At 39.5% G+C, this 16,287-nt stretch overlaps 1 protein-coding gene across 2 annotated transcripts in view; it reads right to left on the reverse strand.

Annotated features, from left to right (window-relative positions):
- Positions 1-2,036: 2,036 nt before the first annotated feature.
- The window catches only part of LOC105497763 (VPS41 subunit of HOPS complex), a 207,955-nt gene continuing 193,704 nt past the window's right edge, over positions 2,037-16,287 (reverse strand). For both annotated transcript variants that reach the window (XM_011769100.3, XM_071095062.1), the window contains exons 26-29: positions 5,175-5,274; positions 5,026-5,070; positions 3,369-3,448; positions 2,037-2,795 (exon numbers count right to left, since the gene is read on the reverse strand). In XM_011769100.3, the coding sequence (XP_011767402.1) occupies positions 2,715-2,795; positions 3,369-3,448; positions 5,026-5,070; positions 5,175-5,274 (306 nt within the window). In that variant the 3' untranslated portion in view covers positions 2,037-2,714. The remainder of the gene's footprint in view (positions 2,796-3,368; positions 3,449-5,025; positions 5,071-5,174; positions 5,275-16,287) is intronic.

The raw sequence follows: 16,287 nt of genomic DNA on the forward strand, positions 1-16,287 counted from the left end.
TTCAAGACCAGCTTGGGCAACATGATGAAACCTCATCTCAACTAAAGTACAAAAAATTAGCTGGGCATAGTGATGCGTGCCTGTACTCCAAGCTACTCCGGAAGCTAGGGCAGGAGAATCACTTGAACCCAGGAGGCGGAGGTTGCAGTGAGCCAAGATCACGCCACTGCACTTCAGCCAGAGACTCATTCTCATAAAATGAGACTCATTCTCATAAAAAAAAAAAAAAAGGAATAGCTTATGAAGTTTATACTTTGCAACTATGTTCTTCCCCAATACAAGGGAAATGGCTTTGCTTTTTTACCTGTATTTTAAATTGGGCTAGTCACACATGAAAAATAATTGACTAACACTTGGATTATTTTGCCATATTTAAGCCATTATAGGTTGATGAAAAGTAAAAAGGACTGAATATCCTTTAATACATCACCCAGTATTGCTTATTCAAAAGAAAAGTCATTCTAAGGAAGGAAAGCTAATGTTTCTTATTAACAATAAAATCTATATTGTTCAGGAATTTTCCAATGTGTTACAGCAATTTCTGAAATGATAAACGAACATATTTTATTATTTTCCTTTTAAATCAGTTACTTAAAAATGAAGACTGTTTAATTATTATCTCCTTTTTGGTAAGTAGGATTTTCTTTATGTCCAAATGGGACTTGGTAACTAGGATAATTTACCCTGAAGTAAAATGACTTCACTGAAATTAGCAAATCCTATTGATGACCTTAAACAACTTCTCTGGAAATGAGCTTGCTCAAATCCTAAGAGGGGATTAATGTAAATGTAATAAACTGAATCTTTGAATTGGTAACGTTGAAAACAAAAAACAATTGGGTAAGAACAAAACTCAAAACTGAAAACAGCAGTGTAGCAGAAAGAGCACTAGTCTTGGGATAAGGAAATGCTGAGAAGGCTGAGGGGTACATTCAATAACAACAAAGAGCCTTCCAGTTCTAAGTATTTGTGACTAACAACAACAAAAAAATCTGTTGTCTGCTAGAGAATTCTTAACTCTAATGTGAAAATATGTTCTGTGTATTTCCTTTGAACTTGGCCCTGTGATTTCTTTTCTTTTCTTTTTTTTGAAACGGAGTTTTCCTCTTCTTGTCCAGGCTGGAAGTGCAATGGCGCGATCTCAGTTCACCGCAACCTACGTCTCCCGGGTTCAAGCGATGCTCCTGCCTCAGCCTCCCGAGTAGCTGGGATTACAGGCATGCACCACCATGACTAGCTAATTTTGTATTTTTAGTAGAGATGGGGTTTCTCCATGTTGGTCAGGCTGGTCTTGAACTCCCGACCCTCAGGTGATCCACCTGCCTCAGCCTCTCAAAGTGCTGGAATTACAGGCATGAGCCACCATGCCCGGCTGGCCCTATGATTTCTTAAAGGGATCAGGAGCCCTGCTGTGAAGTTAGGCAGTCACCTCTGTGACCTCAAAAACATCTCTACATTTTGATGTCTTCATCTGTACACCAAGGTGTATCAGATCTTCTTCCTGGCAACGCTGTGATAATTAAATGAACTGTTGCTAACGGGAATGGCTGGGTGACTTCGGTAGCTGGCATGCTGTCAGTACTCACTAGCACCCCGTCCTTTCCCCAAAAAGACAGAAGCAGAAAGCTGTATTTGTTCCCATTCATGGGACAAAGAGAACAGGAACAATGAGGATGTGTTTTGCACACTTTTACATTCATTAGAGGATGACCATATATCCCAAGGAAGATGAAGCCAATAACTGTAAGACACAATTACAAGTTTGACTTTTCTCCCTCTATGATATGCTCTGTTCCATGAGGGCAATGGAGGCACCAGAGGCGGCCAGAGGAAACATCATTAGCCCATCCTTCAGCATCAGGTTGTCCTACTGCTCCTGAGACACCCTCAGTTTTCAGGGTCACTGGTTTCCTCCCTCCTGGCAAACCCTAACCACAAGCGCTCAGATTCGAAGGTGCTGAACTCTCTTTTCTTCCTTACAAGGGTGCCAGAATTCTTAATTGCATTTGTTCACCCCACTAAAAGTGAGTCCTTCACAATGAGAAGAGCTAACATTTATTCAATCAACAAATGCTGAGTGTCTGCCATGGCCGGATAATCTGCCAGTCGTCAGAGCACACAGAACATGTGATTAGTAAACATAATGGTGGAGGACATCAGCCTGCTGTTATTCCCAGATGTCACCAAATGAGTGACAATTTGTATAATGTTTCATTAAATGCCTATTTAGAGGATAACCATAGATGATGACATAGAAAAAAGTCAAACCCAGAATGCAAGAACGGTAGCCAGCAGAGCACATGGAAACAAGGTCCAGGTTGCAGGTAGTAGCTTGCAGGATAACCACAGTTGGCGACGCTTTCAGGCAGCTGGGAGAATTCTCAGTAGTCCATTTTATGGTTAAATGGTTTTACTAAGGTCTAAAAAATTCATTTCTAACTCCTAGACTTATGTTTCCATTACTATATAAAGAATGAACCAAACAAATAAATAACAAAATATGGACCCCAAAATTTCAAGGCATGAAGAGAGCCCCAAATTCTCTGTCAACTGCAAAGAGAAACCATTAGCACAGGAATAGATGAAGAAACTGTTTTTGAGCATAATATAAACATAAACAAATCTCTTAACAGCACGAGTGTCAACAAATGCTTCTGTTGTTGCAAAAACAGTCTCAAAAAGTGGTGACGAGGAGACTGACAAGCAGAAATGAGCTATTTTTTCATCTCCAAAATTGCACTTCCTGGTCCACGGTTCTTAGCACTGCAGATGTTGCAGAACTGTGCAGCAGAGTTCTAAAAATGCAATTTAAAAACACAGATTTAAAACATGATCTTTTTCTACTCTCATATTCAGAAATACTATGGTAACATTAGCCAGGGGGTGGAGAGGAAGTAATACAATGTCACTCCTTTTTCTGGAGTTTATTTCTGGTTAACATAGGATTCAGTCTAGATCAGCTGTTACTCTGCGACTCAAAGGACACCCAACAGCAGAATAAGTCTAGTGTGACCTGGGGGAACACGACACTAAGAAAATGATAGCATCATGGAACACAAATCAGGCTGGAAAACACATAAGATACACAATGGCTCTCTACTGTTGTTGCTCATCTCTTCAAGCACGACAGCTGTCAATTTGGCCTGAATGAATTCCTTCAAATGGGTATGCTTTTATACTTACTATAGTATACAAAACATTTCTGAATATTTTTACATTTAAACTAGATTAGTTTTTGTTATGTGACATGAATCTCTCTATACTTTTTTAAGCCATACAGCCATAAGGATGACGGGTTGTGATTCAAGCACATTCCTCTAAGTGTGTTAATTTCCCTCTTGTTGATAGGTACCAAGCTGCCAACTCACCATGCTGGGCATGGGCAGGCACTCCTTGTGGAACATGTGCCGGCAATGGAAGACCACCACGCTGAAGGGCTTAGCTGCATCTGGCGAGGAGGGCAGAGAAAGGAGGAGAACTCAATGCAACAAGCAAGATCATTTTAAACCAATGCCAACTGAAAGTCCAGTTGCAGTTTATCAGCAATAAGCTGCCTTTGGAGAGTGGCTTATTTACAAAAGCATTCCTGAGGGGTGTTATGATCAGACACAAAACAGGTATTATAATCATGTTGCTATGTGATTCACAGGTTACTTGCTTAGCCTCTGTGTCAGTTACCAAGACTACACTGAGGACAAACTGCAGTAACCTTTATTTTGAAAACCAGCCTGTGTATGTGCCGACATGCCCCTAACCCCTATAATCATCATACACCACAGCTGAAGTCAAGTCTGTGGCTTCATAAAAATGCTTTCCCCGTCCACCCGCTACCTTTGCCAAGACCACACACTGACTTCAGAGGCAGACCTGGGTTACAAGCCCAGGCTGTGACCTTGCATTTTACTGCACTTCTACTTGGGCAAATCCCCTCATCTGTTTCTGCTCTGTGTGGCCAGCTTATTTTTGGTAAGATTTAGTGTCATCAGCAGATTAAATTTGGAATTAAATCTAACTGTAGAGTGGGAATGTATGTGGTTCCTTTTTGCTGCAACACTGACTGAAACACTACGGAAGCTCACTTCTTCATCTGAGCCCACTGCAGTTTTCAACAGAAGCACTTAAACATCCAAATCTAATTCACACGTAAACATCCAAATCTAATTCCTCTAGAAAAGAACCTAAGTAGAAAAACTTCTCATGCGCTGACCCACGAAATAATCCTTTAATGCTAAGTAAATATGAGGTCAACTAGGTCTTTTAGTACTTTGTTATGCTGAACTTACATTTGAAAAGCATTTGTTAGCATCCTGACAATGCTTTGTTAATTTCCGCTTTCGAATTATGCAAATTTCTTATGTCATAATGAACCTTAAGAAGGTGCTTTTCATTACAGATGAAGACATATATATATATATCTGCTAAGAACTAGAAATAAACAAATGCTTATGTCTTTTAAAGACTGGCAGTTCCAATTAGATGGCAGGTATTATGTATGTTTCCATTGAAATGTGAGATAACTTGGGCATGTAGAACCATATAGCAGAGAAAAAGATTAAAGAGAATGCTACCTATAATTTTTTTTCCCAGACACATACATGATTCTCCTACCTTGAAATTTAAATGCTGATGGTTAGTTTTCATTTTGTTTTATCCTAGATTACAGTTCTAAAAGAAGGGCCCCCGAACCAGTGGCATCAACATTACCTGGGAACTTGTTAGATTTCTCAGTTCCTGCCCTGGAAGTTTGCAACCAGAGACTCTAGGGAGACTGACTGGGCCAGCGATCTGGGTTCCAACAAGCCTGGTGGGTGATGCTGACTCACCCTACAGCTTGAGAACCTCAGCTCTAAGCAATGGCAACACCCGCATTCCACTGAGCGGGATGCGAGCCACAACACTTCTCTCCACTGGGTTATTCTGAAAGTTATACATTTTTTATAAACGGTAGTTGGCTAATTCCAAAATTTTGATTCCACTCATCATTAAAATATATATTTGGGAAAGTTTTTGGGAAAACCTTCTTACCTGATGGAAGAACAGGGGAAAGGCACGACTCACAGATGTTCTCCTCTGTAAGAAAGCACACACACTTTGGATTATGCCCTGTTTATACCTGCTCGGCCGTTTCTGAAAGCAGGGCATGTAGTCCATATGATTATTTCAATTTTACCCACCATCAACAAGAACACCTTTCATCTGAGTTCGGTGCATTTTCTTCAGTAAGGACAAAGAGTCAGCTACGAGAATCTTCTTGCAGCCTTCACGAAGCAAAATCTAATGCACACATTTTAAAAGAAAAGTCATCTTAAATAGACTCAAATCTGAGGGGTGAAGGGACACGGTACTGGGGATTCCAAAAGCTGGCATGCTTGACATACTCTAAAGGGGCACTCACTGATTCTCTTGCCCTCAGTACCCTCTTCCCGCCAAACCACTGCCAGGCTGACCTGGCCAGCCAGGATCCACTCATTACACTGTGCATCGTTTCTTCCAACCATACACTGGCTCCTGTAGCATGTGTATAATCAAACATACATTCCAAAGTCTGGCAAAGAAGGCCCCACATTAACTAACCCTATTGTTACTTTAGAGGGCTTCTTTATACAGATTCTCTTGGGCAGAGTTTGGCTCCTACATCATGTGCTCATTCCATTCTTCAGATCTTTACCCAGAGTGAAAATCTGTTATTCCAAAATCATCCATTTACTTCATAAATTCATCTATTTACTGCACAAATAAGTACTGGGTCCGTATCACGTACAGGGTACTGGGTATAGATAATAAACTAAACAGATACAATCTCTGTCCTAAATCCCCTCCAGGCTGCAACCTGTCTTTTTCTTACCAAATCTAATCCAAACCATTCAGCATAGTGCTATGAATGTGGGGTGTGTGTGTGTGTGTGTGTGTGTGTGTGTGGTATTAACTGACTATAATAACCTTCACATTCGGTGACTCCTGGGAGGGCTGACAATTGAAAAAAAAACCATGGATATGAATATTCTGACACAAGAGTCATTTTCTTATTCTTCACCCCAGCATTACAGCTTTTGTTTCTTGACACATTTTTCTTACTCCTCTGTAGGCTTTTTACTACTTCCCCCCCTTCCTGCCTGGAGAATGACAAGAGACATCACAACGCTTTGGCAGCCTCAGAAGTCAGAAGCACACAGTGGAGGATGATGCCCTCCACTTGGCTGGTACCAAGGTTGTATTTCAGAACTGGAGACATGATGGGGTCCAAGAGTCTCCCTGCTTTTAGGTGGGGACACAGCAGGGGCAGGTAACACTTTACCTTTCATGCCCATTCTGTGGGGCCAGAGTGTGAGCTTCCACCCTTTGCTGGGTTTTCTTAGGTATGAGTAGGAAACTGAGAGAGGCCCAGGAGGTGCACATAAGCCAGATGTCATTTTATATTTTATTATTATTATTTTTAACCAGAACTTGTTGCTGCTTTTTCAGAGGGAGAAATTCAAGGCCTGAAGGACAGAGACGCTCTGGGGCTGTGCCTGTGGCTTCTCCCTTCGGGGCCTATGTGTCTTATCATATGTGGTTATGTGCAGTAACACACGTCACATCATAGAAATTCACATAACAGATAGCGCTGTCTCACCACAGTGCAGCTCCGAGGCTGGGAAGCATGTGTCTTTCAGTGGCAAGTTCTGCTGTTTGGAGGGGGCACTCTGGCTTTCTTCATACTGAAGTTACTCTTGACTCGACAACCTACATGGGCATTTTGCTTTCATAAGTTTTAAATTCATGCCACTGGGGGAGAAAAGTAAAGGAGCAGCCCACCGCAGCCCTCTATCCTCAGTGGTCCACGTGTTCCTCTGAAAATCCCAAAGAGCACTGGCTTTGGGTGAATCCAGCCAAAAGCCGTTTCCCCCTAATTATACAAAGACAAATTAATATTCAGGAAAACAAAACTAATGTCTAGATTCAAGTTCTATGCCTGCCATTTCTAGTACTGATGAACAAGATTACATGACTTTAGTATTCCTACATTAATTGAGAAACTGCCTATGAAGTTTTCTTGTTTAAAATTCTACCAGGAATCAAATTTTTTTGATTTTTTTTTTTTTTTTTTTTTTTGAGATAGAGTCTCGCCCTGCTGCCCAGGCTGGAGGTGCAGTGGCGCGATCTCGGCTCACTGCAAGCTCCGCCTCCCGGGTTCACGCCATTCTCCTGTCTCAGCCTCCCGAGTAGCTGGGACTACAGGCGCCCGCCACCTCGCCCGGCTAGGTTTTTTTTTGTATTTTTTAGTAGAGACGGGGTTTCACCGTGTTAGCCAGGATGGTCTCCATCTCCTGACCTCGTGATCTGCCCGTCTCGGCCTCCCAAAGTGCTGTTTTTTGGATTTTTAAAAAAAACACATTAAAATTTTAACAGACTGCATTAAAACATACAGGTAGAAGAGAAAAATAACCAATACAGTAAGAAAGATAGCTAAGAAATACTGATGTCAGGAAAACTTTAAGTAAATTTAAAAGCAAACATATAAAGCTGCTTAGCCTTGAAGATAAAAAATAAAAAACAGAGAGTAATGGTTTCGACCACAACATCTCAGATAAAATAATTGGAAAATAAAAAGGGGCTCTGACTCTCAGTGGGTGCTCCAGGTCCATGGCATGAATAATGTAAGAGAAGGGCAGAGGCAGCAGTCTAGACAGAGGCCACTGTGTCTGTAAGCTAAAAAGGAACACAGCAAGATATGCAAACCAGGAAGGAACCATCTCTTCAGCAGGATTACATTTTTCTAAACAGGTACAATCTGTCTGCCTGCAGAAAGCATTTTCTAGGAAAATTCATTATTCAGAGGCAAATAGCCAGGAGAGGGGAAAGTACATAAATACAGCTTACTGCTATTTACTACTTCATTTGGTCAAAATCCAAGGCTTCAAATCAGAAAAACAGGAAAACATTTTAAGTTTCATTTATACGATCCCAGGCAGGTATTTCAAAATATGAGACTATCCTCTATAGAATGTAATCACTTATTCTATAACATCTGTAATAATTTGAAGGCAATTAAAGGTGATAAGTGAAGGAAGACAGTACAAGATTATAATGTATGACAATCTACAGGTATTGCTTTCAACATCAGCTGTATGACAAGGCATTATGTTGACTATGGATTCCTATTAGCAAGTCCACCAGTGACTCATGAAAAATGTGCTGTTGTTCACATTCATTTCACCCTCAAAAGCTCATGTTTGGAATTTCCCATGAGTGTCCTATTTATAAAGACGCTGATGGCCGAAAGTCAGATGCCACAGCAGTTGGTGTAAGCAGATCATCCTCACCCCTTTTTGACCTTCACATTCATGATTTTGGATCACTGCCATGTTTCAAGGTCATCTTACCCAGCCTATCTTCCCAGCCATAGCCTATCATCACCTTCCCCATCTCCCTTCTAACTTGCAAATGTGATGTTCTTCACATATTTAGGGCACATGCACTCTCTTCTGTTATTCAGGTTTCAATGACCAGAATGGCACCGATCACTGCTGCTCTTGCTCTGAGCACTATCTTTCATTACTTTGTGCTCTTTTTCTTTTTAAAATATGAAATACTAAAAAAAACTGAAAAGAAAAAAAGACCCAAGTAAGTCCCTACCACCTAGATTTAACAAATGTTGATATTTTCCCACGCTTCAGATCTCATTCCAGAAAATAAAGTATTACAAACACAGTTGACACCTTCTTGCCCCAGTCTACCATTCCTGCTCCTTCTTTTCAAACACAACTCCAACTTTGTTCAGGGTGTGTCCGACTGAAATATACAGCTGGCTGGGGCTCATGTAACATAAATCTGGTCAAAAAGATAAACATCAAGCCTGGGAAAGCGGCCCTTTCAAATAAAAAGCAATGCCTCATTAGGAAAAAACCCCTTGCTTCCTGCATGTGCTATATGGAGTGTGGCTGTAAAGCCTACTGGTACGGCATCTACTTTGTCACCAAGAGGCAACAACCCTGAGGTACACTCTCCTGTTGATGCATGTTGAGGCTATCTCCAGTTTAGGGCTACTAAGGAAATCCAAAGGACATTCCTTTTTATGGAACTGATTTTCATCTCTTGAGTAAATACATAGGAGTGAAATTCCTGGGTCATAGAGTAGGTGTATGTTTAATTTTTCAAGTAAATGTCAAACAGTTTTCCAAAGTGGTTATATGCCATTTTATACTCCCACATATTAAGTTGGATATCTAATAAAAATACCTTCCCTCTTGAATAATAATCTAACTCTTAATTTTTATGTAAATTTTAGGACCAGTTTATCAATTTCCATGAAAAATTCTTTGGAGATTTTGATTAAAATTTTATTGAACATACAGATGATTATTTTAGGGAGAACTAATAACATTTATGATATGGATGCACTTTTAACAATTGAATAAATGGTCAAGTTCAATCTGCTATTGATTTATGTATTATTTTTGCATTTGTGTTTAAAAAAAAAAGATAGGGCTATAATTTTCCCATATTGCCCTCACGTAATGCTGGTATTAGGGTTATACTAGCATCCCATAAGGAACTGAGGAACTTTTCCATTCTATTATCTGGAAAAGTAAATGTAAAACAGAGGTTGCCTGTTTTTATTTAGTTTTATTACTTTTAATTAATTTTTTTTTGACACGGTCTTGCTCTGCACCCAGGCTGGAATACAGTGGCATGATCAGAACTCACTGCAGCCTTGACCTCCTGGGCTTAAGTGGTCCTCCTGCCTCAGCCTCCCATGTAGCTGGGACCACAGGCATGAGCCATCACACCCAGCTATTTATGTATTTTTAGTAGAGACAGGGTTTCACCATGTTGCTCAGGCTTATCTCAAACTCCTGAGCTCAAGCCACCTGCTCACCCCAGATTCCCAAAGTGACGAGATTACAGGCATGAACCACCGTATCCAGCCACCTATTTTTTTAAAAGGATTGATAAAACTTGTCTCTAAAACTGTCTATGGAATAAGTGCCTTTATTGTAGCTATACATTTTGACTGCCAATTTAGTTAATGACTACAGGTTTATTCTATTTGCTTGAGTAAACTTTTATAACTTATTATTTTCCTAGAAAATAGTTCAGTTCTTCTGAGTTTTCAAAGATATTGATATAAACTTGTATTCTTTGCTTACTTTAGGTGTTGAAAACTTAGTCTGCATGAACTTTGTTTTTTATGGTTATGCTGATTGTTTCCCTGTGCCTTTTCCTCCAACTTTACGGAATTTGCAAATACATTTTGTGATGTTTCCTGAATGTTTATGGACTACAGAAGCTTATAAGCATGCAGTTTTGAAGATATGTCCTCCTCCCCACCAAAAGTAGTTTTTGTTTTCCAAAGTATGCCTAACTGGCCTTTCAAAGATAATCATTTTTAACCCACTAAAAACTTTCTCACCTGTTTCCTCCTGTTTTATCCTGGTTTCTTATTCTCTGTGTTGGACAGACTCTGATACCACTTTCAGAACTTAAAACTAAAACTTAAAACTGTTCTACGAAATATCTCTACTTGGTAAATTAAACAGCACCATTATTAACCTTTGCTTTGTAATCTATATCTCTTATTAGAATATCACTGACAATCGGATGGGTGTGGTAGCTCACACTTATAATCCCAGCACTTTGAGAGGCTGAGATAGGAGGATCTCTTTGCCCAGGAGTTCAAGACCAGCCTGGGCAACACAGTGAGACCCTGCCTCAGCAAAGAATTAAAATTACAAAAATTAGCCAGGCATAGTGGCACATGCCTGTAGTTCCAACTACTCCAGAGGCTGAGGTGAAAGGATCGCTTGAGCCCAGGAGGTCAAGGCTACAGTGAGCTGTGACTGCACCACTGCCAAGCTCCAGCCTGGGCAACAAAGTAAGGCCTTGTCTCAAAACGAAACAAAAAGAATTTCACTGAGGATACACCAGGCTTTTCTTTCCTCAACTTCATAACAGTATTAATTCTCATCTCGAAAAATACTTGTAGGTATGGCCTAGAAAGTACAATACTACTTTTCAGAGATTTATTTTCCTTACGGGACTTTCCTGTATTTTTCCAAGATTATTCAAATCTAGGGGTCAATTTCTTCTTACATCCTACTCCAGGATTCTTGTTTTCTTAATATTACTTTGTTTCCTTCCATAGTTCTAAGTTTTTCTAAATTACATATTTTATCAACAAGACCTTTATTCTTTCCTTTTCATCATTTTGAAGTCAACCAGCTATGGCTTCTATAAACAATCTGTTACATATTATATTTTGTGCTACTGTAAATTTAAATGAGAATGAATTTATAATACAACTGTTGAAAACCAACATGACAACTTAGATTTGCCTTAGCTTCCCCTTTTCTCCTTATTTCTCTGCAGTTCATCATCACTGATAATAATCCCAACCAAAAGCAAAACACCAGACCCACAGAAGCTGTATAAAGCAATAAAAGAACTGTATATCAGCAAAGTTGTTATGCTTCATTAGAAATGGCGGCCATGGGAAAAATGCCATCAAAAGTCGCCAAATAAAAATGTGTAATAAAATAATGTAAACTTAATTACACATTTTATAATTATTACATTTGTAATAATTACTTACTACAAGTATAAAAATTTGCAATAAAATAAAATAAGTAAAGTAAAAATTCTGAAATTTTTCTTTTAAAAGATTCTTCGAACACCAAACGTTTTGCTGACATTGCCTTGTTCATACTGCAATGCTTGTCATTAGAACTGCAAATGACAGACAGCTACTTGGTTTGAAAAGCCCCCAATAGGACACGGGGTTAGACTGAGAAACTTTTCCCCTCATTTCGAATCCTTCCTTTAGGTCACAATGCTATGGAACTTGAATTCTTCTTGAAAAAGCTTTGCTTTTGGCTGGGATTCTTATAAAGATAATGAGTTGCAGAGAAATACAAAGGGAAAGAGATCCTAAGGTCTTATGTTGGAGTTCAGAAACAATCTTATAAACACAGTTGTATTTAAATTTCTAATAGCACAAGGTATGGATGCACCAAATTAATTTTAAAAGCTACACCTTGTTGTCACAGGCCACCTACGTCACCTAAAAGCTGTGATAAGGCAAAACTGAAATAATTTCAAAAGGAAAACAACAAATCTCATTTGGTCTTAAAAGTTTATTTCATGAACTCTTCTATGTGAGAGTTTATTCAAAAACTCTCACATAGAAGAAAATTAGGAGCTTATATACTGAGAGTCAAAAAGAAATCCATGTAGGCCCAAAAAAAAGGTTGGTAAGAAAGAAGCGTTATTTCCTCTTATCCCATTTGGATTGCAAAGTAGAGATATGGGAAATAAAGGACTATGGGGACTGCAGCAAATGTAAACTTGGAAAAATAACTTTGGAAGGCATGGAGATGTCTGGAATCAGCTTACCAGTTTGCATGAGGTATGTGTGTGTACATGTGTGTGTGTGTGTGTGTGTACATGTGTATATGGTATGTGTGCGTGTCTGTGTCTGTGTGCATGGTGCATGTAGTTTAACAAAACAGAAGTGTTAAGGCATTTTACTTCTCCCAGAAACATTAATTCAGATCATGAGCTGCATGAACAAAGGGCTGCGTCTCGCTCATCTCCAGGTCTATGAGACCACATGTCGAGGCCCTGTTAGCACATAACATACTGTCTGACACAGGAGATACTCACATATTTGAATAAATGGGTTTATAAGTCATCAAGTATATGGCATTTTGAAAACAACTATTCCGTAAGACACTAAGGCCTCTGACAGCCCCTCTGTTAAGGAGACGCCCATCAGTGTTGCTGACTTCATCTGAGAGGAGCTGTCCTGCTACCCAGCCCCAGCCAGGGTTCAATCCAAGGGGCAGTTGGGAGGAACAGGGCAGGGGAGGGAAGGGAGCCAAGGGATGGACAATTTGTCGTTTTTTTTTTTTTTCTTTAAATAAATGTCACTTTTGAGGCAAAAGAAAAAACCGTGAAAAATAAACCCCAATTATACCTAAAAATCTAAGCTGCTTTATTAGATCCCAAAATAAATATTAAGACTTACATTAAAATATTAGGTTAACATTAAATATGCAGCTGTATTCAATATGTAAAGACATATTTATAAAATGCCTCTGTTAAGAACTTTAGAAACAAAAAATATTTTAGAGATCATCTAATTTCAAGGTTCTAAAATTTCAATACACAGACTAGTGCCAGACTAGGTGAGTAAGAAATATCAAGGTGGTTTCAGGACATGTTCCCTAGTCCTTCCCAAGAGAGTCTCATTCAGCAGATCTGGGCTGGGTGCCTCAAACTATGTAATGTATACAAGAATCCAGATGATTCTGGTGTGCAGCCAGGCTTCACAAACACTGGCTTAATCTAATTGGGAAACCAAGCTCCAGAAAGCTGAAGTGCCTTACCAAAGTCTCAACAGGCTTGTTAATGGCAAAGCCAGAACTGGAGCCCAGGTCTGCAAATACCATGTCCATTGCTCTTTAAAAGACAACAGTTGCCTATTTGTCTTCCATACCAATTCTGTATGTGACTCTGGTGTAAACTGCCAGTACAATGAATGCATCTCCAGAGACCAAACGGGCCCAGCAGTGAGAGTACACGAGATATGATGTGGAAGGCCACACAACAGCACTATGTAGATAGTCCATTTTTTATCCAGAGATAACATAAACGAAGTACCACTAGGCATGCACACAGAGCTTCACAGACACTGCTATAGAAAGGAGGATGAAAATCATAATTGTAAAACTGAAAGCATGAGCACCAAAAAGTTTTGGCACATATTTGTCTTATAGATGGATTAAAAACAAAAGCATTTATAAACAGTTACACCTAATTATAGCAAGTGGAAAATCTCATCTACAAAGCTTCTATCTCAAGAAAAAGAACAGTACAGGGTGGATTTTCCCTCCCTCATCAGGTGAGTTGACCTTATTTTCAATAAGCAGAGATTCCACATTCACACCACTTTTGAAAGCTGGTGGAAAAGGAAGTCGGGCAATGCTTCTCTTAGATTGGTAGCTGGGGAGATAATTATCTATCTTTAAAAAAATAAAACAAAAACAGCCTGGGTGCGGTGGCTCACACCTGTCATCCCAGCACTTTGGGAGGCCGAGGCAGGCAGATCACGAGGTCAGGAGACGAAGACTATCCTGACCAACATGGATAAACTGTCTGTACTAAAAATACAAAAATTAGCTGGACATGGTGGCATGTGCCTGTAATCCCAGCTACTCAGGAGGCTGATGCAGGAGAATCGTTTGAACCCAGGAGGTGGAGGTTACAGTGAGCCGAGATCACGCCACTGCACTCCAGCCTGGTGACAGAGCAAGACTCCGTCTCAAAAAAAAAATAAAAATAAAAAATAAAAACAAAACTTCACAGCATTATCCATGAAAAGAAAACATAAAACTGCCAAATGGCAGGAGGCAGAGCAGTACCAAGTGCATAGGCTTGGAATCCTGGCTCTACTGCATGACATGGGCAAATCACGCAACATCTTCTAGCCTCAACTTTCTCATCTGCAGAGCAGGGATGAGGGCCTGCTGGGAGAACCATGTGGCGTGATTCTGCCAAGTATAAAAGGATACAAATACGGGGGTCGATCACCACAATAACACAAGTTCAGAGGAGTTTCCATCACAGTGGAAACTCCTGAGTGTTGTGTCCATCTTGTAAAGGCTAAGTCACAGGTTTCTGCAGTGATCTTCGAAATTTTTGTTATCAGGAGACCCAAACCAGTGCCCAAAGCTGAACATCCTGCTCCAGAGAGAAATGTAGAGAAACCTAACTAAGCAGGTGTTGGCTAAAGGCAATTCAGCTTTGTACCTAATGCCTTAGCTTCAGTTAGCCTTAGGAATGTCTACAGCCCCTAAAGCATCTAAGATGGATGTTTAATCTAGCCCCTGTTCCCTTTTATTTTTCTAGGAAAAACAGAGGTCCAGGGATGTGCAATGACTTGTTCAGGATCATCCGCTACTTTACTTATAGGTTAGACTCACACCAGGGACTCAGGAGGCTTAGCCTGGTGAGATTTCCACAGCACCATGACACCTCCTTAGAAGCGAGTTAAAACATGCTTGCTATATTCTTTTCCCAAGAGGTGTTACCCATAATGAAAAATCCTAAGACCTCACTCTAATTAGCAGATTTTTTAGATTACTTTTGGGACAAAAGGTAATGCAGTCATGGATTTAAAAAAGGCATGAGATTTAGTCAGAGGATCTGTGTTCAAACCCAGTTCATCACCTTCTCAGACTGGCAAATCATTTAACTTTTCTGAGAGTCAGTCTTTTCATCTGTAAAACAAAGATGATAGTTCCTACAAAACTGTTGTGAAGACGAAATGTTTGTCAAATAAAACCATCAAGAAAAGTGTTTAAGAACAAAGATGCTGAAATTCTTAAGGGAAAAAAGCCTCCAACTACAAAAATGGATATAAATACTAAATAAATAAATGCTAAATTTATAATGTTTTAAAAATAGAAAATACAAAACATTAGAAATTTATAGCATAAACTCATTTGGAAACTGGTCAGTTCACGTAAAAACTGAAGTATCATTGATACCATATTGTTTTGGAAGTAAGTTATATCAAAATAAGTGCTATTTGTCCTTGAAATCAGGCCTAGAAACATTTAAAGTTATGACGTGCAATACATGCTACTTGCATCTTACTGACTTCATGAAGCTTTTAAAATTTGTGCAGTGATTACACTAACAAGGTAGCTAGGTATAAAAACATAGAAAGTTAAAGAAATTAAACACTGTTAATGTAGTTGATTATACTATTTCCTTAAACTATGTCATGTCATAGGCATCTAACAAACCTAATGATGCTAACCTTCAGTTGAAGAAAGCTGTTACATTTTAGAAAACGTGAAACCAAAAGCAGAAGAGTTACTCATTTCAAGTTTTTCCCACAACATTCTCTCACCCACCTTCCAGTTAACGACTGGCTAATGAATGATCTCCCAAAGCAGTGCCCAAGTAAGTTTTAAATGCTGTATGCTCTATTGTCAATCTCCCTTTAGAGATTTCCAACGCATACTAGCAAGAAAAGGTGCTGAGAAACCCTGTGAGAACATTTCCCCAACATCTAACCACAGATCCCTACACTACTGAATGGTTCTTGATATCCCCTGGGGTTACTGTCCCACCCAACCCCATCACACACAGAGTCAGTTCCAGATTCCTGGAAATTGATGAACATGCAAAATTTCTCCCGAATTTTCAGATTGAATAGGGTTGCTAATTTTTTACTTTCTTAGGTGAGAGTATGTGAAAAACAACATAGTTTAATGAAATACAAAATTAAAAAAAAGA

Source organism: Macaca nemestrina, chromosome 4 (genome assembly GCF_043159975.1).
Source record: "Macaca nemestrina isolate mMacNem1 chromosome 4, mMacNem.hap1, whole genome shotgun sequence".
NCBI classification, from domain to species: Eukaryota; Metazoa; Chordata; class Mammalia; order Primates; family Cercopithecidae; genus Macaca; species Macaca nemestrina.